This window comes from Micromesistius poutassou (assembly GCF_964030765.1).
Source record: "Micromesistius poutassou genome assembly, chromosome: 9".
NCBI lineage: Eukaryota > Metazoa > Chordata > Actinopteri > Gadiformes > Gadidae > Micromesistius > Micromesistius poutassou.
In genome coordinates, this window is record NC_140279.1 from 16,979,899 (window position 1) to 17,001,721 (window position 21,823).

General features: G+C 50.1%; 1 protein-coding gene across 1 annotated transcript in view; it reads right to left on the reverse strand.

The window, feature by feature from the left end:
* lrp8 (low density lipoprotein receptor-related protein 8, apolipoprotein e receptor) overlaps positions 1–21,823 on the reverse strand; it is a gene marked incomplete at its 3' end in the record, with an annotated part of 44,951 nt that overhangs the window by 9,676 nt on the left and 13,452 nt on the right. Inside the window, exons 3-6 of the mRNA XM_084472945.1 lie at positions 7,696–7,818; positions 4,178–4,306; positions 1,144–1,552; positions 314–389 (exon numbers count right to left, since the gene is read on the reverse strand). Of these exons, the coding sequence (XP_084329071.1) occupies positions 314–389; positions 1,144–1,552; positions 4,178–4,306; positions 7,696–7,818 (737 nt within the window). The remainder of the gene's footprint in view (positions 1–313; positions 390–1,143; positions 1,553–4,177; positions 4,307–7,695; positions 7,819–21,823) is intronic.

A 21,823-nucleotide genomic window follows, 5' to 3' on the forward strand; every position in this document is an offset into this window, starting at 1 on the left:
TGTGTGTGTGTGTGTGTGTGTGTGTGTATGTGTGTGTGTGTGTCTGTGTGTGTGTGTGTGTGTGTGTGTGATAGAGTCGAGGGATTCCCAATTATGATTTCTCCTCGGCATTCATCATATCTGCAGACAGGCACAGGCTTATTGAGACAGATGCTGCTCATTGATATGGGAGATTATAATCTTTATTGTGTGTGTGGGTGTGTGTGTGTGTGTGTGTGCGTGCGTGCATTGTCTGTATGTACAAATGTGCATGTGTGTGTGTGTGCATTTGTACGTGCATTGCGTGCATGTTTCTGTCTATTTGCACGTTCACTTGTGTCCTATTGAGGCCCATCTGTGCAATAAGGGCGTAGGAGATCCAAGAGAATATGAGGACATGTAAAGTAGATCTAGAGATGTACACGTTACATCATTTCACGGATTGATTTCTTATGGGTGCGGTTGTTATTGGGCTGTGATGTGCGGCTGACTCTGTTACCCTCTGCGTAGACTACCCAGCCAGCGGCTGATAAAATCATCACAGCTAGCTTGATAATCATTGTGCATGTAGACAAACTACAATCTGGTTGTGTTGTTACTGGCACTCCTTTGAAAAGAACTAGGCTGCTCTGAGTATGTAAGTGAGGGATCTAACAGAAAGCCAGTTGCTGACCCAGCCGTCCCCTTCTGGAAGCACAGTGATGATTTGGCATTGAAGAACTTGAGAAAGGCAAACCAAGTCACAGATATCTCTGCGTCTGCCCTTAAGACCCTTCGGGATTTGAGCGGAAGGAAGTTCTATTTAGCGAACGTCAACCGTCTCTTCCAATCTAGACCGATAGGTCAACGAGATGTAGGCCCTCAACGTGATATTCACCAGTTAGAGTAAAAGTAAGAGACAGAGACAGAGACAGAGTTAGAGTCAGCGTTAGATTTAGAGTCTGAGTCAGAGTCAGAGGTCAGAGGTCAGAGTCAGAGTCAGTCAGAGTCAGAGGTCAGAGTCACAGTCACAGTCACAGTCACAGTCAGAGGTCAGAGGTCAGAGTCAGAGTCAGAGTCAAAGGTCAGAGGTCAGAGTCTGAGTCTGAGTCTGAGTCAGAGGTCAGAGGTCAGAGGTCAGAGTCGTCCACCTCCGCGAGCGCCCCGACTGGAGCCTGGCGTTACTCACGGCAGCTGGCCTCGTCGGACTTGTCCTTGCAGTCCGCGTCTCCGTCGCACTTCCAGTGCAGGTGGATGCACTCCCCGCTGCCGCACTGGAAGTCCCCGGGCGGGCAGCGGGGCCCCTGGGGGTCCTGGTGGGCCCCGCGCGGCCCCTGGGGCTCCGTGCGGCTGCTGCAGCGCTCCATGGCCTCGTCGGAGCGGTCCTTGCAGTCGTTGTCGCCGTCGCAGCTCCACAGCGCCGGGATGCACTCCGAGTCGTTGCAGCGGAACTCGTGCGGGCCGCAGGCGGCCGGCGAGCACTTCTGCTCGTCGCTGCCGTCGCCGCAGTCGTCGTCGCCGTCGCACACGAACACGGGCGCCACGCACTTGCCGTTGCGGCACTGGAAGTCCTTGGCGGGGCAGGCCTTGGTGTCTGATGGGAGCGGGGGGGGGGGAGACAGAGAGGGGGGAGAGAGTGAGTCACCGAGGAGGAGACAGGAAGGGGAGAGTGTGAGGCACGGGGGGGAGACAGGAAGGGGATAGTGTGAGTCACCGAGGGGGAGACAGGGAAGGGGAGAGAGTGACACAGAGGGTGAGACAGACAGGTGGGGGAGAGTGTGAGTCACCGAGGGGGAGACAGGAAGGGGAGAGGGTGAGGCACAGAGGGGGAGACAGGTGGGGGAGAGTGTGAGGCACAGAGGGGGAGACAGGAAGGGGAGAGTGTGACACAGAGGGGGAGGGAGACAGGTGGGGGAGAGTGTGAGTCACGGAGAGGGAGACAGGAAGGGGAGAGTGTGAGGCACAGAGGGGGAGACAGGTGGGGGAGGGTGAGGCACAGAGGGTGAGACAGACAGGTGGGAGAGAGTGTGAGGCACAGAGGGGGAGGCAGACAGGTGGGGGAGTCGCAGAGGGGGGAGCCACGTCCTCTGTCCTCTAGACCACAGAGCCAAGGTGATGATTGTTCTTTATTGGTGTGTTCACGCAGGATACCGCAGTGGCCCTCCTACTCTGTTCTCACAACACAAACGGCAGTAGAACCAAACACATCACAGGGGTGGTCCTATCGGAGGCCGGCTAGGTTTTTTACAAAACCAAACGGAGGCCAATCACAAGCTGCCCCTCATCCTCTCCGAGTTCACCGAACATGCGGTAAAGCGTATGCTAATGCAGTGGCGCAGCCTCTTCACTGCTCTGGGTGCTCTCTGAGTGTCGGGGAGAAGAGGAGACAGATTTGTGAGTGAGGCGACAAAATCAAAGCAGCGTTTCAGCGAGGGAGCACTGCGTTAAACAGCTCATGAAAACACACTTCAGCGTGGTAAATATCGTTTTCTTTTTAGTTTCTTTCTTTTTAGACATAACCCTAGCCTGGGGGGGGGCGGGGGGGGGGGGGGGGGATCCTGTGAGGGGGTTGGTGGTCGTTTGCCCACCCGGACCCCCCAGGGGTCCCGGTGGTGATTAATACCCGGGTGCAGTGACACAGGTGGGGAGGCGGGGGGGCTCAGTCCCAGCCACATCGTGACACATCGCCCCCTCTTCCGGCTGTCAGGATGAGAAAGTGTGGCGTTAACGCATTAACGGAGAGACGGCGTCATCCGTCGTTCTGTTCGGCCAACACGCAAACAGCAGCGGGTCGTGGTCCCGGGGAGGGGAGGGGGTCTCCTGCGGGGAGGCTGGAGCAGCCTTCTGAGACCGAGGCACAGGGACCACAGGGGATGAAGCAGACCATCTTGACCCACAGCCCTCCTGCTGTCACACTCATCAGACTCCTCGTGTTTCGGCTCCGGCTGTTTTTATTAGCCGGTGTTGTTGTTAGCTTCATCCATGCAAAGAATGAGTTGCCCTGTACTGCGTTACCGGCCGCTGTCCCTGCCGGAGGCCACTGTTGCCGTCTGGGACTCTCTCGTTCTGCATCCTGGTTCCTCTCAGCGTCCTTCACTGCCCTTCTCCGTCTGTAGGGCTCGCCGTGTGCCCGCCATGTGGCCGGACACACGGCCAGACTGGTGGGCAGCAGTGTGTGTGGGGGGGGGTGTTCAAAGTAATTTCCCCCCTGGTCGCACACATGATGAGTAAATGAAAGTGAGGCGTAACTTCTTCAAGGTTCGCCCGATTGGTCCCCAGCCACCGCCAAAGTGTGTGTCAGGATGTTTTGTCCGACGTCGGCATAACACATCGTACAAGTCTGACGATGGTACGTCCTTGTCGGCTTGCGGGGGCAGGCTGCCTGCTGTGATGGTGGCTGAACTCCAGCTGAAGGTTGAATGGACGGAGGGCATCGTCAGAGGCTGCAGGATTGACGAGCGGGAAGCAGAGAAAGCTTTTACTGTCCTTGGGGGTCGCAGCAGCTGTTGTTAGTCATGAAGCAAAGCCCTCCAGCCTTGGATTCACCAGACTCTTCCGTTCGCTCTGCGATCTGATCCTCTCCAGAACATCGTCCATTCAGCGTGAAGGATGCTGGGCAGAGGCGGACTTGAACTCGCAGTCTGTTCCAAATGCTCTCTCATGTTTTCTCCTTTGTTTCCCAGAGAGTGCTGGAGAGAGAGAGAGACTGCTGGAGAGTGTGTGCGTGAGCGTGTGCGTGCGTGCGTGCGTGAGTATGAATGTGTGTGCGTGCATGCGTTTGTGCGTGCGTGAGTGTGAATGTGCGTGTGTGCGTGCGTGTGTGCGTGAGTGCGAGCGTGGCATAGCATGCACATTGCTGCACACCACCAATACAAGATGTCTTTGTATTGCAGACCTCGACATCATTGCACTTTTATTTTCCATGAACGCATCTGGAGTGGGGCTTTATTAATTACATATTGATTTTTATCAAGAGCTGTTTTTAAAACATTGCAATGGATTCTCTCTCAAACCACATGTATATACTCCTGTGCTACTTCAATATATATTATAACTATATTGATCCTATTTTGCCATAATATAAAAACGTTTTTGCTGTAATGTCAACTGAAGCGACCACAGTATGGAACAGTTTGGCTCGCGGGCCGCCCTTGTAGAGAATCGTTCTACTCTGTCTGTCTGTCTGTCTGTCTGTCTGTCTGTCTGTCTGTCCGCATACCTGCAGCACACTGCTCCTCGTCGGCTCCGTTCTCACAGTCTCTCTCTCCGTCGCATCGCCACGACAACGAGACACACTGCCCAGCGGCCCCACCGCAGTCGAACTTCTTGGGCGGGCAGGTGTGGCGACCTGAGGGTCAGAGACACGGACGTCAGCGGAGTCGTTCAAAGGCTCTGTGATGCTGCAGCATCAATCGGCTCGCACACGCGCACACGCACACGCATACGCGCACACACACACACACACACACACACAGAAACAGTGTTGTCTGTTTGTCAGGATGAAACCTCTAGTGCTTACTCTGGCGGTTGTTGTTTTTGCAAAAAGGAAAACACAGAATGACTTAACAAATAGCCCAACATCTCGCTAACATGACGCCTCGGGCTGCGTCCACACAGCGCCCCCCCCCCCCCCCCCCCCCCCAGGGACCCAGTCACACACTAACAGCTGAGTTAGGAAGGCACAGAGAAAAACTAATCCTAAAGGTCCCTTTGATCTGACGATCGCGATATACAGATGTAATTAGCACAAACACACACACACACACACACACACACACACACACACACACACACAGACAGACAGACAGACAGACAGACAGACAGACAGACAGACAGACAGACAGACAGACAGACAGACAGACAGACAGACAGACAGACAGACAGACAGACAGACAGACAGACAGACAGACAGACAGACAGACAGACAGACACACACACACACGCACGTTACCCTGAATGTGCGCTATAAATGCATCCTTCAGGCAAACCGGTTATAGTATCGAATACAAAATAACTTCTCTGACATAAGAAGGACTAATGGGCCTGTGACACATTCCCAATCCGAGTGCAATGTATGACTCCGGTCGTCCCCCGACTGTCAGGCAGCAAACATACATGAACATGAACAAATGATTTACATCAACAAGGACACATCTGCATTGATAACACATTATGTACACCGGAGAACCCATGTGGCCCGAGGCAGGAAGTGAAGCCGGCTAGTGGAGCATCCAGCGGGGAAGGGTGCGATCCACTCAGATCAACATAATGCACACAGACAGACGGAGAGAGAGAGAGAGAGAGAGAGAGAGAGAGAGAGAGAGAGAGAGCGAGCGTCCAGAAGGACAAACAGCCGCCAAGGGGGTGACACCGAAGGCGCGTGTGAAACTGTGAGGTCGCACTGGGGTTAAGGAAATAGTGACCAATGGGAGGTCACACTATAATTGGTCCGTGAGAAAACGGCAGCGAGGAAGAGATATACGAGAGAGAAGGAAGTGAAGGGGCGATTTGTTAGACACACTGTGGTACACAGAGAGACCCCGGGGCTACTGGCGTCTCAGAACTCACATCATCTCATTTGCTTCTGCCATTATGCCGTGAATCCCGCAGGCATGTCTATGGATGCAACATGAACCCTATACTGTTGGGGGTAATTTGGCTCATATACTGTTCACAATTGGATTGGACATTATGCATTGGAAATGCAGCGGTCTAAACCAGGGAAAGATGCATCTAAAGAAACACACACACACACACACACACACACAAGGACACACACTATGCTTTGAGATGCTGAAGACTGGATCAGGGCTGAACATGGAGGTTCTTCTGAAGTCGGCACCTCCAGCAGTAGCGGTTCTACATTGAATTGCGCCCCGGGCGAGACCCCCTCCGTGCGCCCCCCCCCCACGGAAAGTTGCCCCCCCCCCACGGAAAGTTGTCCCGCCAGACCGCGGATCGCGGTCTGGCGGGGTTGCTGATAGGGGGGGCAATAGAAGATGCGCGGATCTTTTTTTTTCGTTTGCTCGTGCCGCCCCCCCTGTAATGCCGCCCCGGGCGGCTGCCCGTATCGCCCGTAGCTAAAACCACCACTGGCCTCCAGTACATTGGGTCGATTTAAGAGTCAAAAGGCGGAAGACTACTCCTGTGAACTAGGGGTGTAACGATACGCGTACGGTATTCGTACCGAAATTTTTCGGTACGGGTCTAACGCTTCGATGCACGTTTCATTTCGGTGCGTACCGAATTGTATTTATTAATTTTTTTTCTGGACTTTATTGTGTTTTTATCCTGAATTGTATTTCATGTCTTTTCATGTGTGTAAGGCATTTGTTTGATAGATCGTTGCATCGTTACACCCCTACTGTGAACCGAGAGTCCCTCTCTTTGTGGAGTTGCATTGCATGAATAACTAGCTAAATGACTGCCTTCGGGATATATTACCGTCAGACAGAACAGGAATACGAGGACGCCAGAATACAAAGAGGCTCCTCCCCCTCTGTACTGGTCATACTGGTGCGGCGAGAGAGAGAGCGACGGATGGCTCCTCTAATGGCAGGCCCTCTGTTCCCATTGATCCGCCGGGCCGGGCGCCGCTCATTAACCTCGTTTCTTAAGCAGGGCTTTTAGCTCCAGCACTAGTCGGTGAATCACCAGGAGTATGATACATATATGTCTGTTGAGATTGTGAAGGTGTAATTTCCCTGGACAATATTGTAGCTTAATACTCGACACGTAAGTGACCTAACAACCACAACGAGGCTGTTTTGAGTGGATGCATGCTTCAACGATTTAATTAAAAGTAAAGCCTTCATGCATGTTTATCGTCAAGTAGTTTGATTAACTCAACCCTATACGGACATATCTCATTACCTCAAATTATAAACACACTTTTTCACTGTGTGTTGTGTTTGCTTCTTATTTGCACTTTCGTTTTTTTGGCAATGTAAATGTAATGTTTCGCATGCCAATTAATCCCTTTGAATCTTTGAGCTTGAGAAAAAGAGGGAGAGAGAGAGACAGACAGAGACAGAGAGAGACCGCAGGGGAAATTAGCCAACGCACAGTCGGAACCTGGAGCATGAAATTGAAACTGTCCAGCGACGCGACCAGCACCTCCCCCTCATACTCAGAGTATTAACCAGGACTCCATACTATGTTATCCTGGGACATCCATCGTCTCTCCGCACAGGCCAAACAGCGCCTCACTACACATGGAGCCGTTGAATTGATAATGAAGGCTTAGGAAGGGAGGGATTTAGAGACCGTTGAGGAAAGGAGAGGGTGCATTTTATTTTCTCTGGGGCTGGGTGAGGTGTTGTACAATCAATGAGCACAGGTTAAACCATCACCACTTGAGAGATGTCCTTCATGGCATCGTGAAATCCCCTGCTCTATGAATCTTTTATCCTTCAAACTCTTAAATGCATTTCTTAAAAGTTCTTATGTTTCGGTCAGACTCGAACCCACAACCTCCTGCTCCAGCCCTACACTCTACCACTGAGCTCTGAGGTCAGGGCGGCTCAGAGTTCACCTTGGGAAGAGCTTCCATACGGGGTGGGAATGGCTGAATAGAAATGCCCTGAGCCCATGATGAGGGCGTTGAGCCTTTAGTGGTGAGAGGTATATGTGATTGTGCGTTGCTACGTGTGTGAGTCCATCAGTACAAGTGCAGTGTTGTTGGTGTCATTGTGTCGTCGCGTCGTCACGTCGTGGCGTCAGTGCGTGGCTACTTACTGCAGGTGGCGTCAGCCTCGTCCGAGCCGTCCACACACTCCGGCTCCCCGTCACAGCGCCACCTAGAGGGCACGCACTGTCCGTTCGTACAGGCAAAGTCTGTGGTGGCACACGTCTTCTTTGCTGTTGACACAAAGGGGAAAGACAGACGGTGAATGTCTGAATACATATATTTGGAACATTTTGTTATGGCTAAAGAATGAAGAACGTGCAAAGTGTCAAAGGTGTCCTTCATTACGTTGGACAACCAAAAATGTGGGGAAGTTTGCACGCTACGCAGTCAATAATGCATCATAACTGAAGAACTGAAGTTCAGCCTGTGCTTTTCCTCCCAGAGCTCAAGAGCTCCTGTCAGAACCAATCTTGTCACCTCGCATCAGAACTCATTTCTTTTTTTTTTGGGGGGGGGGGGGGGAGGGGAGGGGGGGAGAGGGGAGAGAAGGGACACTGACAGCAAAAAACGGAATAGAAAACCTTTGCCTGTGATATAAGTAATGGTTAAAAATCAAAGTGTAACACGGTCCACTGCTACTCTCCACCCAGGTGACTTGCTCAGAAGACTCCTGTCTTCCCTCACATCCTCAGGAGCAGGTGGAACACTAATAATTAACAATTATTCACAGAAGGCAAAGTGAATAGCCCCACTATCCCCCACTATTCACGGAGCCTGAGGTGAATCATTGTTTTAGTATATACTACACGTGAACACTCCAAAAATAAACAAGATAACACTTTTTGCCGATTTTGATTTATTTGTTTTTTATCAGCGAGACGAGACGACCGTCACGCGCGACATTTTGAGATGAAAACAATTTCCTGAGTTTGAGATCTCCATCATGGGATGTTGCCCAATATCCCGAGATAGCGAACCAATCAAATTGCGCCATCTGAGGAGGTTCATGTGTAGCATGTACTAATATAATATATAACATATATGATGCATATTAAAATATACATTATATATAGTATATATATATCTCAGTTATAAGGAACACCAGCTATTTTACATCTTGTGCCCCTTTCAAGCAGAAACCAATCACAGCTGTTATTTACTTATTGGACTGGTAAGAAGAAGATGGAGAGAGAGAGAGAGGGAGAGAGAGAGGGAGAGTGAGAGGGAGTGTTTGTGTAATGGAATTACATCTCCCTGAAGCCTGAACAAATGTCCCGGGTGCCAAAAGAAATCCACCACCCCCCAATGACCTGCTTCTCTCAGACGACAGCTGGGGAGGACAGCACACACACACACACACACACACACACACACACACACACACACACACACACACACACACACACACACACACACACACACACACACACACACACACACACTAGAAGAATAATTATATGCAGATAATTATATGCAGATAAGAAGTCATTATAATCGTCATCTTTTTTCTTTGGAGATAAGAGCACTTAATGGTTTTAAGGGATACACCTTATCTTTGTCAGATCACCCTGATCTTGTGAAGTAATGTTCCATTATCTATCTGGAGTTTGATCTGGCTGCAACAAAAATGTAAAGAATATAAGACCAATCAGCCAATGACAGTCAAACCAAAGGAAGATGTAGTTATCAATGGAGTAATCTCAACATTTTATAATAATGAAGACTGAATAACGATGAATATAAATTTGCATAGACATTTTTTCTTAAGGAAAAATGGATTTGCTTTACTTTCAACTTTATTCTGCAAGAACAAAGACAACAACAGCGACAGGAAGTGACTTAATCTTATTGGCTGGAGATCGTTCAACAGAGTAAGTCCATCTAATGATAGGATTTGCATCTCTGCCAACATTTGTGATTGCCTTCCTCACTTAATTGTGATGATGATGTACTGCTCATCACACAAGCTGTTCATTTCATTTTAAGAGCAAGCAAAAGCAGGTCTGCAACAAAAAAATAAATCGCTAAAGGTCATACAGAGAGAAATAATCTAATTCTAAGCATTTATTATTTGAAAAACAAAAGCAAAATGGCATGCAATCATTTCTCCGCCAGAATCCATCATTCCTTCTAGTTTTGCCAAGAATAATACATCAATGAAATGCACCCAGAATACCAAAATACCAGGGTAGAGCAGCTACTGAAAAACACACACACACACACACACACACACACACACACACACACACACACACACACACACACACACACACACACTAAAATGACTAGGGCACAAAATACAATTAATTCATCTCACCGATTACTGTCCCTGCTTTCAGCTACACTGAACAACAAAGAATTTCAGTGTAAGAGTTTGCTGGTATTGTACGTTCACGGTCCGATCAGTCATGCGCCTTTCTGCAGCTCTCCCAGGCATGTCTCTAATCCTGGAGATGATTGTGACTTTGTTTGGTAATCCATTGAATATAACCTCCTCATAATTATGAGGAAAGAAAGCCTCCTTCATACGTTCTCCATGGTAGATGGCTCCCCGTGTTTAGTAATGCACTGGGCGCCTTCAGGGCTGCCTGCCTTAGGCTGGTGTCTGACAGCTCATATGGTTGTAAGCTGCTTTGGGGCAGCTGTGGCCTACTGGTAAGGGCTTCGGCCGTAGGGTTGCCGGTTCGATCCCCGACCCAGTAGGAAAAATGTGGGCGGGGGAAGTGGTTGAGCACTGCTCTACCATGCCCACATCCACGGCTGAAGTGCCCTTGAGCAAGGCACCTCACCCCTCACTGCTCCCCGAGCGCTGTAACTGTAGCGGCTCACTGCTCCGGGTTAGTGTGTGCTTCACCTCACTGTGTGTTCACTGTGTGCTCTGTGTGTGTTTCACTCATTCACGGATGGGATAAATGCAGAGACCAAATTCCATGTATGTGTGAGCATACTTGGCCAATAAAAGTTGTCTTGTCTTGTCTTGTCTTCTTCTTTGCTCTTTCGTACCGGGCCACTGCCTTCTAGATGGATTCAACTCTATCTGCCTGGTCTTCCTAATTCGTCCCGTGTCTTGTTTCAAAAGGACGCTGGAAGTTCGGAAGTCAAAGAATTTACAACAAAGTACACCCACAGCTCGGCCCTTTGTGAAATAAATCAAAATTTTTTGTATTTGTACAAGACGGATGAAACAGGTGACTTTGGGCGCACTCACACTAGGCCGTCTGTACTGTGCCCGAGTACGTTTGCCCCCAAAAGTCTAGATCGTTTGGCTAGTGTGAGCACGCCATCCGTACTCAAGTACAGTTCAATTCCGTACAGCCTCAGTACACTTCAGAGAGTTGTGCTCAGGCCACGGTACAGATTCTAATGAGCCGACACGCGCACACGCACGGATACGCAACCTATATGTACAAGACAGTGGCGGCTGCTGGTCTTTCAAAGAGGGGAAGCTCATTTTCGGCCTACATCATATAAATTGTCAATTTATGTATATGTAAATTCTGCTCTCTGTTCCTTTTCAAGGAAATGCTCTGTGACCCTGTCATACAGCATTTCCTTTTCAAGGGAATCCTTTTCAAGGAAATGCTCTGTGACATAACAACTAGATGTATTTTCCAGTGACTTAACCAGTTTCCTCTCAATGGCCAGCAGAGCTAGGCTGCTTAAACGGCCTTGGCCCATTGTGTTATGGGTGTAAGACTTGAGCCGCTTTAAACAGGAGAAGCTCCTTTCTACACCTGCAGATGTAGTTCCAATTGTTGCCACTAATGAGAACAGCTTGTAAAGCTGAGGCATTGCACAGTCCAACTCCATGTCTTTAAGGAACACCAAGAAATCACACAGCTTTCCCCTGTCACCCTGCAAGTCCTGATCTGAATACAGGACTTGAAGTTTAGACCTTAGGCTCCCTGAATCAAACCAACTACCAAAACTATATTAAAGTTGAACAAGGAAATGTGGGAATTAGGAATTGAGTGTATAAGTGTACGAAATGTACAATGAAAATTGTCTAGCAATTTCGCCAAGCAAATATCAAGAAATAGGTTGCAGTTCGTCTTTCGACTCGCTTGCAAAATCCGCAATGGGACTGAGGACTAAAGAGAGCTCCTGCGACGTTTTATAGTTCAAAATCGCTGTCACTCAAACGGCAACTCAGTCTTTCGCAGACCCTCCAATCATCACGCAGAAGCTGAGCGTCCAGGCCAGCCAACTCCCCCATTCACCCCCAGAGACGCTGAGCGTCCGTGGGAGGGACATAATCGCAGCATTATCCAATGACCGTCGACTTTCGACGCACTAAAAAAAGCTGTTCTATGCAGCCCCATTGAAGTGGATGGACGCTGAGCCTCAACAGGCAAATGCACTGTGGCGCTACGGGAGTGTATGAGAAGGAAATCGAGTCAGTCGACCTGCGGTAAGCAGCTGATTCTGAACAAACTCGTCTTCGAGATGGACGTGTTCTAACGCATTTTTAGTCAATGAAATGTTAACACAACAGTATATATTTGACCATTTAAGTTTTGAAATTTTAGGGGAAGCTGAGCTTCCCTTGCAGTCTTAGAGAAATCGCCACTGATACAAGAGGCAGCCGTACTCAGGCCCGGTTGAGATTGCCTAGTGTGAGCACAGGCCAGCGGCACAGTGTGTGTGTGGTGGGGGGGGGGCGGCAATCGTACTTGGGTACGGTACAGGGACACTTTGCCTAGTGTGAGTGCGCCCTTATACACAACCTCATTTTTTCAGCTGCCGCCATTCTACCCTATCGACATCATCAACAACAATGGCGGATGGGGGGGGGGGGGTTCCAGATCTCAAGACAAAGAGAGGGAAACTTTTTCTCTTGCTGCTGACAACCTTGAAGAAGGACTTCTCATTTCAAAAACAAACGGCGGCCGCTCTGATCCAACGACGTACGCAAAGCCTTCATGGTTCTCGGTCGAGGAACGGGCGAGCATGTGCGTTTGTGTTCAAAGGACAACGAGACAAGGGCAAGTGAGAGGTGTCAAGGTTACGATTAATATTCCGGATCCCTGCCGAGTGTTGCCTGGATTCTGAGAGGCACTGACAGAGTTTTGTGTTTTTCTGAATCTGTGACAGGATCTGCCACTCCTCCTCTGTGTTCCACCGAGCACCGAGCGCCCTCTCATCTCTGTCTCCTCTGCAGCGCCTAATCCCACCTCATACCTCCGCCTCCACAAAACCCCTCTCTACCTCTCTCTCTCTACCTCTACCTCTCTCTCTCTCTACCACCCCTCTCTCTCTCTCTACCACCCCTCTCTCTCTTTCTACCACCCCCCTCTCTCTCTCTACCACCCCCCTCTCTCTCTCTCTACCACCCCCCTCTCTCTCTCTACCACCCCCCTCTCTCTCTCTACCACCCCCCTCTCTCTCTCTACCACCCCCCTCTCTCTCTCCCTCTACCACCCTCTCTCTCCCTCTCTCTCTCTATCACCCTCTCCCTCTCTCTCTCTACCACCCCCTCTCTTTCTCCCTAGCTCTCTCTCCCTCTCTCGCTCTACCACCCTCTCTCTCTCTCTCTCTCTCTACCACCCTCTCTCTCTCTACCTCTCGCTCCCTCTCTATACCACCTTCTCTCTCTACCACCTTCTCTCTCTCTCTCACTACCTCCGCCTCCACAAAATCCCTCTCTCTCTCTACCACCCTCTCTCTCTCTCTACCACCCTCCCTCTCTCTACCACCCACTCTCTCCACCTCTCTCTCTCCCTCTACCACCCTCTCTCTCTCTCACCCACCCTCTCTCTCTTTGTTTCTTCCCCATGTCTCTTTGTCTCTTTTGTCAAAAGTAAATAAATAAATATTTTTTGGAAGAAGCCTTGCATTGCATTGCGTCATATTAAATAAACAGACGCACAGAGGTGACATGAGATGGCGTACCATTATGGTTTCAGAACGGTATCTTTTGTGTGTGCAAGTTGATTCTATATGTGTCCATCGCATTGCTGAAGTTTCGATATTTCTAATCTAACACACACACACACACACACACAGACACACACGCACACACACACACACACACACCACACACACACACACACACACACACACACACACACACCCTGCCCAAAAGTCTCACACACACACCACCCCACCATTTTTACCCATAAATGACAAGAAATGTACTTTTTCCTTTTAATCCTAATTCTTCGGCGAGGGGTTAAGGGAAGGCCTGCTGTTGTGATGACCACCGCCGCGACCCACTGGGGCCGCGGCGGCGGCTTTGGTCCACCGTCAAGCCAATCATGTTTCCCCTGCTAATCCCTCTTAGTCTCTCTCTGATCCGTCATCAACCTCTGTATGGATAAAATTACACAATCGCTAAGCCGCTCCCATCAGCCCTCAAAAATCCCTCCGTGGCCGTAAGGCGGCGGACAGAACAGAGGGGTTCACGGGGGTGAGACGGAGCGGTTTTGTGTGGCTCCTAAAGTGTTCTTTAAAAGCTGGCCTTTGTGCGGCAGCGCCAAGCATTGTGGGCGCTTGTTGTGCTGCCGCTTCGAAACAGCACGACAGCTCAGCCTTGGAATGACGTGTGTGATGAGGTTCGTCTGCTGGAGCTCTTCCCCTACTGGAGCCCTCACACACACACACACACACACACACACACACACACACACACACAGACCCCCTCCTCTGGAGGCCCAGACGAGGATCACCGACACATCTTTAGAAAGTCTGCGGTTTGAAAAGGTAGGAACCGGCCTGTAACATGAAAACAGGTTTAATGATCCCCAGCGTTGTCCTCTGTTGTCTTCTCAGAAGGACAGGCTCCGGTCGGGGAACTCTCCGGTCGGCGTTTGAGTCCGGTGTGGAATAACCCAGAGTTACCTCCACCCCTCCGTCCGGCCCTGTGGTTCGGTCTCTGCTCTTGTTTTTTAATCAGCCGGGATGGGGGTCTGGATACCCTTGTAGACGGGCCACTCCTGCGCTTCCTCCTTCCACATGCTTTCAGTCCCCTTAGCGTATCCATGGAGACGCCGGGCCCCTGGAATACAAATAGGGCATCTCGCTGGCTCCCCCCTTACGCCCCCCCCCCCTCCCCCTCCCCCTCCTCCTCCACGGTCTTCTTCTGTCCTGCTGCCTCCTCCGTCGACCCCCTCCCCCCCCACCCCCCCCCCCCCCAACCTGTCACCAGGAGGCCCTGGTGAAGGCAGGGAACTCTTCTTTAAGGACAGTTGGGGGTAAAGTGAAGGGCACCTTCTCCCCGGTGCTTCCCTTGAAGACCTCGGCCGCGTTCCAATGGGTACCCTTGTTCCCTATGTCGTGTCCTAGTCACCATTTTGTATTTCTTTATATCCATAACAACGCACTGTGAAAGAAGTGTACATCCAAGTGTATATCCCATGATGCACAGCAGTTTTCATTATCGTCTGCCGGGTCCAATAGAGACGGCAGATACGGGCTCTTCAATGCAGATCGGCTGCAGAGGGCAGACAGCTAACATGGCCTGTTTACGACCCCGCAGACCTATTTCACACCAAAAAAAACAACAAAACACGAATAAAGGAGTACTTTTGTGAGATTTGGACTGTGTGTTCCACCATCAGAGTATCTTGGTATTTTTGGCATCCCTCATACTGATTTGTGAACTCCGGATCGATTCTGCTAGTGGATTCAGGAAAAGCCAACAACAGTCGTTCCTCTGGTGCATCATCTTGTTCTGATTCAGAGAGGAACTGAGAGGAGGGAGGATCACAGATGGTCCGTCAACAGTGTGAGAGAGAGAGAGAGAGAGAGAGAGAGAGAGAGAGAGAGAGAGAGAGAATCAATGTGTTGGGCGCAGCTTTACGCGTGCCCAGAACCCATTTGGAAAGAATTGGTCTATGAACGGGGAACGCTGTTGATCGTGGATGGCTTCGTTCTCTCGGACAGAACAATAAAATCCAAATAGAAATGACCCAAGTAAAGCGATGTGGTGGTCAACACTGCATTGGCTGGCTGGCATTAGCAAACTCGTCAAAGTAGTACAGTAAGGTAGATCAATAGATTTCTTTGATAACCTATTGCAGAAATATTACATATTTGAGTCAAGACTACTCAGTAATTACATCAGACTGAGTGTCGTTTGTGTGCGTCTGCGCGCTGTCCCTGCTGGGTTGAACTGGGCCACTGGATGGCTGTGTTGTTGTCTGGTTCTCTGTTCATTTGGACCGTCTCTCTCTCCAGCTGCCAGACTCTTTCTTTGATGATGTCCCGTGTTGTCCTCTGACGCTGAAACTGAAAGACTGAAAGGCTTGCAGCAGGTGTTCACATCACATGACTCATCAGAGCCCCCCCCCCCCCCCCCCCCGATCCCCGATAGAGGGACCAGGAGTGGAAGGTTGACGGCGGGCTCAGCTTTCCTTTTCTGCGTGCAGCGGAACAACGCCGGCCCCTTCCTCGGCCTCCAGAGATGCAAATGGCTCCTCATCAACGTTTCAGTCTGCTCTCAAAGCCTTGGACAGGCGGGCTGCTCGACTGGTGCAGGCAGTAAGAGCCTGCAGAACTCACATCTCCTGCTCTGAACTGCATTCAAGATGGATACAACAGCACGTGCACAGACAGGGCCAGCGTGAAATACTAAATCTTTAAATGGGTACACTCACTGTGAATAAAACAGTATTTAGGACAAGGACAAGATTCCTTTTTGGCGGGGTTGTGTGGTGGGTATGATGGTGGGAGACCAGCATCTTTTAAGACCTTCTCGGCAATGCAATCTCTAGTTATGAGCAGAATCGATAAACATCACAGCAGAGAATTCCGTCAATCATTCAATTGTTATTTTAGAGATAAAATAGTAAAAATGTAAGCTCCTTTCATCCATCAGACAAGACTTCAAAGGGATAATCCACTGCAATTGCACAAGAGAGTGCAGACAAAAGAAACAGAGTGTGTCTAGAATGCCTCATCGTTCTTGTGTGAGCTGTTTATTCACCTATTCGATTAGTTTATTACGCAGTGATGTAATACTGTTCTGATGCACTGGGTGGCGGTGGAGGGGGGAACTGCATTGAGGTAGGAACCCTTACACAGGTAGTCAGGTGTTGCACGCCAGCAGAGGCAAGGCCTTTTCTTCTACTGTACCTAACGTACTGCATATAGCTCAAAGCAACGGACGTTTTGGACTTTCCCTTGATCTGATCTGGACTCCACTGTGAGGAAATAACTATGTTCGTATCGCTCACCTGTACCCTACAGGTCCCGGCAGTGTGTTTGCGTTGGGTTTGCATCAATCAAGCAGATCGACCGCATGCAGGCCCCCACGGTGGCTCAGCTCGATGTGCGGGAGGTCGCTTCACCTCTAGCAGAAAGACTGAGTCAGACATGCACACACACACACACACACACACACACACACACCTCGTAGATACATACTCTGTCTTGCATACTTGACGAGGGCTTAGCTCAGGAGAGGAGGTAGAGCGGGTTGACTTGTAACCGGAAGGTTGCTAGTTCGATCCCCGGCTCCTCCTAGTACCGCTGTGTCCCTGAGCGAGACACTGAACCCTCAACTGCTCCTGACGAGCTGGCTGTCGTCTTGCGTGGTCGACACCGCCGGCGGTGTGTATGAACCGCTGTAAGTCGCTTTGGATAACAGTGTCTGCTAAATACCCTACATGTAAATGCTTAGCGGGGCCGACTGTAATCACATCTCCCATCATGCGGCTTGCGTTCCCCGGTTGGTCCTTGACGGCAGAAGCAGCCGGAGAGAGCGGCCATTTATAAGGTAATCCAGAGCTCTGGTCTGCCCAGCGGAATGGAGCTGGCAGCCGGAGCATCAGTATTCATGGGAGGCCCGGGCACGGCCAGGCAGGTCGATCAGGATGCAAGGAAGTCTTCTCCCCTTTCAGCCACTGGGGAGGAGCGGTGTGTGTGTGTGTGTGTGTGTGTGTGTGTGTGTGGTGGTAAGGAGGGGACTTGTCCACCATGTAAATAAAGCTTCATAGAGCCCATTTAAAAATCTGTTCAATGCAGAGGAGAAAGAGTGTCGTTGGTTTGTTCAGAGGGTCCCCACGTTTTAAATGTTCTGTCGTTCCGAGGCGATTCGTCTACCGGCGGTCAGATGGTAAACACAGCAAGCGTGCATCCCCAGAACTCTCCTTACTATTTGGACCAGATCTTTATGTCCTGCATGCACATGCACACGCACACGCACATGCACGTGCACCCACACGCGCACACACACACACACACACTTGTTGAAGGCAAGCTGGCCTGGGTAGGAATGTTGTGCCAGTGTTGATTTCCCCCACTGCCGCCATCAGACGAGCGGCCGTAGTTTGGAGCTCACTACCAGTGGCTGGAGGGGGCAAAACACAATCACACTCCGAGGACTTTAGTCCAATCAAAAAGCAGAGGTGGAGTATGAATTTTACGTTTTTTATTATAGCCGAAGGAAGAAATGTGGCAATAATAAGAAACGACACCCTCGTTGTGGTTTTGATGTAGTATTGGTTTCTGTCTGTGTGGCGTTTGCACGCATCGCATTTAGCAACTACACACAGAAACACACAACCTTTATGATTCCAGTAATTGCGTATTGCGTGTGATTGCTCCTGAATGCGTTCCAGCGCCTCACAGGCGCTCTAGTGTTCCAACCGAGGCAGAGCTCTACGTTATTGGCAGAGGAGTGCGTGCAGATAGCAGTGAGACAGGTTATCCTCCTCAGCACCTCTTTACTGAATAGGGCCCAACTTAATGGCTTCACCTTTAGAGCACAACGCCGCCTAACTCACATCATCCCAAAACATCTCCCTATCTGTGCTGAAAGCACGCGGCGCGCAGCCACAATGGTTACATGACGGCCAAGGCTATTATGTGGAGAACAAAGCAGACAGTGTGGGAATGGGGAGGTGGGGGGGTGGCTAAAGGCTGCAGAGCAGATCAAACATGTATTAGAGAGACATGTGTTGTAACTGGCGTCAAGATGCCAGCGTTTTGCATTGGGGTCGTTCCATTAGTTTGAACAAACCTTTAAGTACACCGTGCTTTGTGTGGGAGTGTGGGAATGCAAACACGGCCACCTTCAAGATTAGACTTTTACTAATTGTAATTTGGGAAACAATTTGTTAAATACATGCAGGTTCTGCCTACTGATGAGCCATATTGTGCGGCAGTGTGCGTGGTATTAAAGTGTTTGTTTGTGAGCCTGCGATAGACGATAGCATCCAATTCAGACCATCTACCTTTTAACTGCCGGGTTTGCCTGCCAGCCTGACCGGTGGTTTAAGGAGAAGACGGATGGAATGCATCACAACGTCACAACGTCAATCCAGCACACCAACGCCCAAAAACAAACAAAGAAATCCATCGTACTCATGCATTGAAAATGAGACTGATCTTCACTCCGGGGGAAAAAGCTTTGTCTGTTAATCTGTTGTGCACACACAGACATCATCTGTTGTGCACAACAGACATCATCTGTTGTGCACACACACAGACATGCCTCCTCTTTTCTCGGGTAAGATCCTGAGATCTTAATTGTATCACTGGGGCCCCCGGGGGACTGGTTGATCCCTCTAACCCGATAAGAGCCGCAAGGAAATGGAATTTAGAGGTTTTTTTAAAAACAGAGCACCTGCAATAATCCCAATAGGACTAAGCCCCCCCCCCCCCCCCCCCCCCCCGCCGGCGACGACGGATCACATGGGGTGCAGGTGGCTGACAGAAGAGTTGATGGAAGGTAACCACGGCGACGGAGGAGAAACAGTCATGACAAACAGCAGAGGGGGAAACACACCATGCCTGCCCTGCTATGGGGGTGACATGGAAGGTTGCAACACTCACTAAGACAGAAGCAAACAAACGCGGAGAGAAGGGGAGACCTCTGGTTGGTTGGCAAAACCGTTCCCGTCACACACCGGACAGCAGGACGTATCAACTGAGTGGATGACTCGAAAACTGGTAAGAAGATACTCTAGCCAGACGGCCAACAACAGTCAATCACTACTCTGCTCCACAACATGAAGAGGAGTTAGAGTTGCAACAGGAATCCTTTTTGATTAGTTCACCGACCGCCTAGCATTCGTGACATGAGTGCCGAAATGTCACAACATCACAACCTTGGGCCGGTGAAAGAACCATCTACACCATTCCTCTTGCTCTAAAGGAGCCTCTGACAATGGAAAATGCATTTTCTCTGGCATTACGAGACCGTTATGCCCTGGCTGTCTGCAGTAGAAGTGTTCATTTCTCCAGCAGAGGCGTAAAGCTCGCCTTTGTCTCCACCCAAACGAGACTGAGGTCGTAGCTCGCAGATCTTCTACTCTCACCAACCTTCTGGGTTATGTAGGGATCTGTCTGTAAGGGATCAGTTAGGGATCTGTAACGACAATACTCAAAAAACGGTTAATTGAGCATCATTAGAGCACAGGTCTGAGGTCTGAGGTCTGAGGTCTGAGAAGAGGTCTGAGGGGCCTTAAGGGGCCTTGAGGGGCCGGTTCCCTCCCAGGGGGCCGGAGGAGGGGGGCCCTGTCGTCTCCTCCTCCTCAAAGCTCTTTAATAAGATCACAGGAAATGGGGCTTCAGAATGTGTGCCAATGAAAAGCCCCCCTAATAAGCTCACCACGCCCCCCCCCTAATGGTTATTTAGTGAAACAGCCGTCGTTAGCTGCTCAGTGTTTTCCATCTCGTTACACGGAGCGCTACTTCCTGTGCGGAGGGGGAGGCAGCGTGGGCGGCTTATGGGCTCAGATCCATCGATTCACCCTCGCCATGTTAGACAGGCTCGTTCCAGTTACACTGGAGCGAGCCAAAGGGAAGCGGCGGAGATGAAGAAGAGAGGGGCACAAGAGGAGGAACACAGACGCAAGGTGTGCGCCGTCCAAATGGATTCGAACCACGTATTCAGGAAACCTGCACAATAAAATGCAGATTCATTAGCCGCCACCCGCCACCGTTATGCAAATATGATGAAACGAGTGCCAGTCAAAGCGGACACAAAGGAGAGCACAGCGCGCACGGAGACAGGGGGGCTGAAGCCCTAATGTGACAGCTATGTGCGCCGTACGCTGTCACTTATGGCAGTACGTGCTTCCTTGTCCCTTATTCGCATTAACCTTTCAACGGTGAACAAACCTTTATTCCACGTCAACATTCTTTTTGATATTTCGATATTTTTCTTTCTGAATTGTCTGATTCCACAGACAATATATATAGAGAGAGAGACAGACACACACACACACACACACACAGAGACAGAGACAGCGAGACAGAGAGACAGAGAGACAGAGAGAGAGGTAGCGGTAGAGGTAGAGAGAGAGCGTGAGAGAGAGAGGTAGAGAGAGAGCGTGAGAGAGAGAGAGAGAGAGAGGTAGAGAGAGAGCGAGAGAGAGAGAGAGATAGATAGAGAGAGAGATAGAGGTAGAGAGAGAGCGTGAGAGAGAGACACATGTTCTCTTAATCACTCGTCTGGTTGCTAATGGCTTATTGATTGGTCGCAGTTAGCAGAGCTGCATTTCCTCACAGTGGTCTGCTGTAGGGGGGCGGGGGGGCGGGGGGGCGGGGGGGGGGGCGTATGACACCTGCTCACTCAGGCCTGGACCGAGTTGTTCTTTCCACTCAATCCTGAACCAGGAATCAATAAGACCCCTCATTGGTTAGGATTCCTTTTTTTTTTTTCTCCATGCGGCACTCTTATCCTTTGTCCTCGGCCGTACTCTGTCACGTGGTCACATGCGCGCTGGAATTGTCTTGTACACTAGCAGAGGTGCACGTGTTGTTTAACTAGACTGTGTGCGTGCGTGTTCCTGTGTGCTTGCGTGCGTGCGTGCGTGCGTGCATTTGTAATGCATTCTGTTCTTGCCAACATTGGCCATGGCATGGATGGTAACCCACCGTTAAAGCATCTCCTGTGTGTGTGTGTGTGTGTGTGTGTGTGTGTGTGTGTGTGTGTGTGTGTGTGTGTGTGTGTGTTCATCGTTGCGAGGTGAGGTGATTAAATGTGTGATCCAAAAGTAGTAGGTTCTTCCCACTGCACTGCTGAGGTGCTTTACAAGAGAGGATGCTGGTCGTTATCGAGTCCAATAGCAGCCCTGCAGCAACTGAGAAGTTCGCAAAAACAAGTATTTGTATTCTTGAGAGAAATAGAGAGAGAGAGATAGAGCTAGAGAAAGACATAGAAATAGAGACAGAAAAATAGAGACAGAGATAGAGAAATATAGATAGAGAAATGGAGATAGAGATAGAGAAAGACAGAGAGAAATAGAGATAGAAAAATAGAGACAGAGATAGAGAAATATAGAT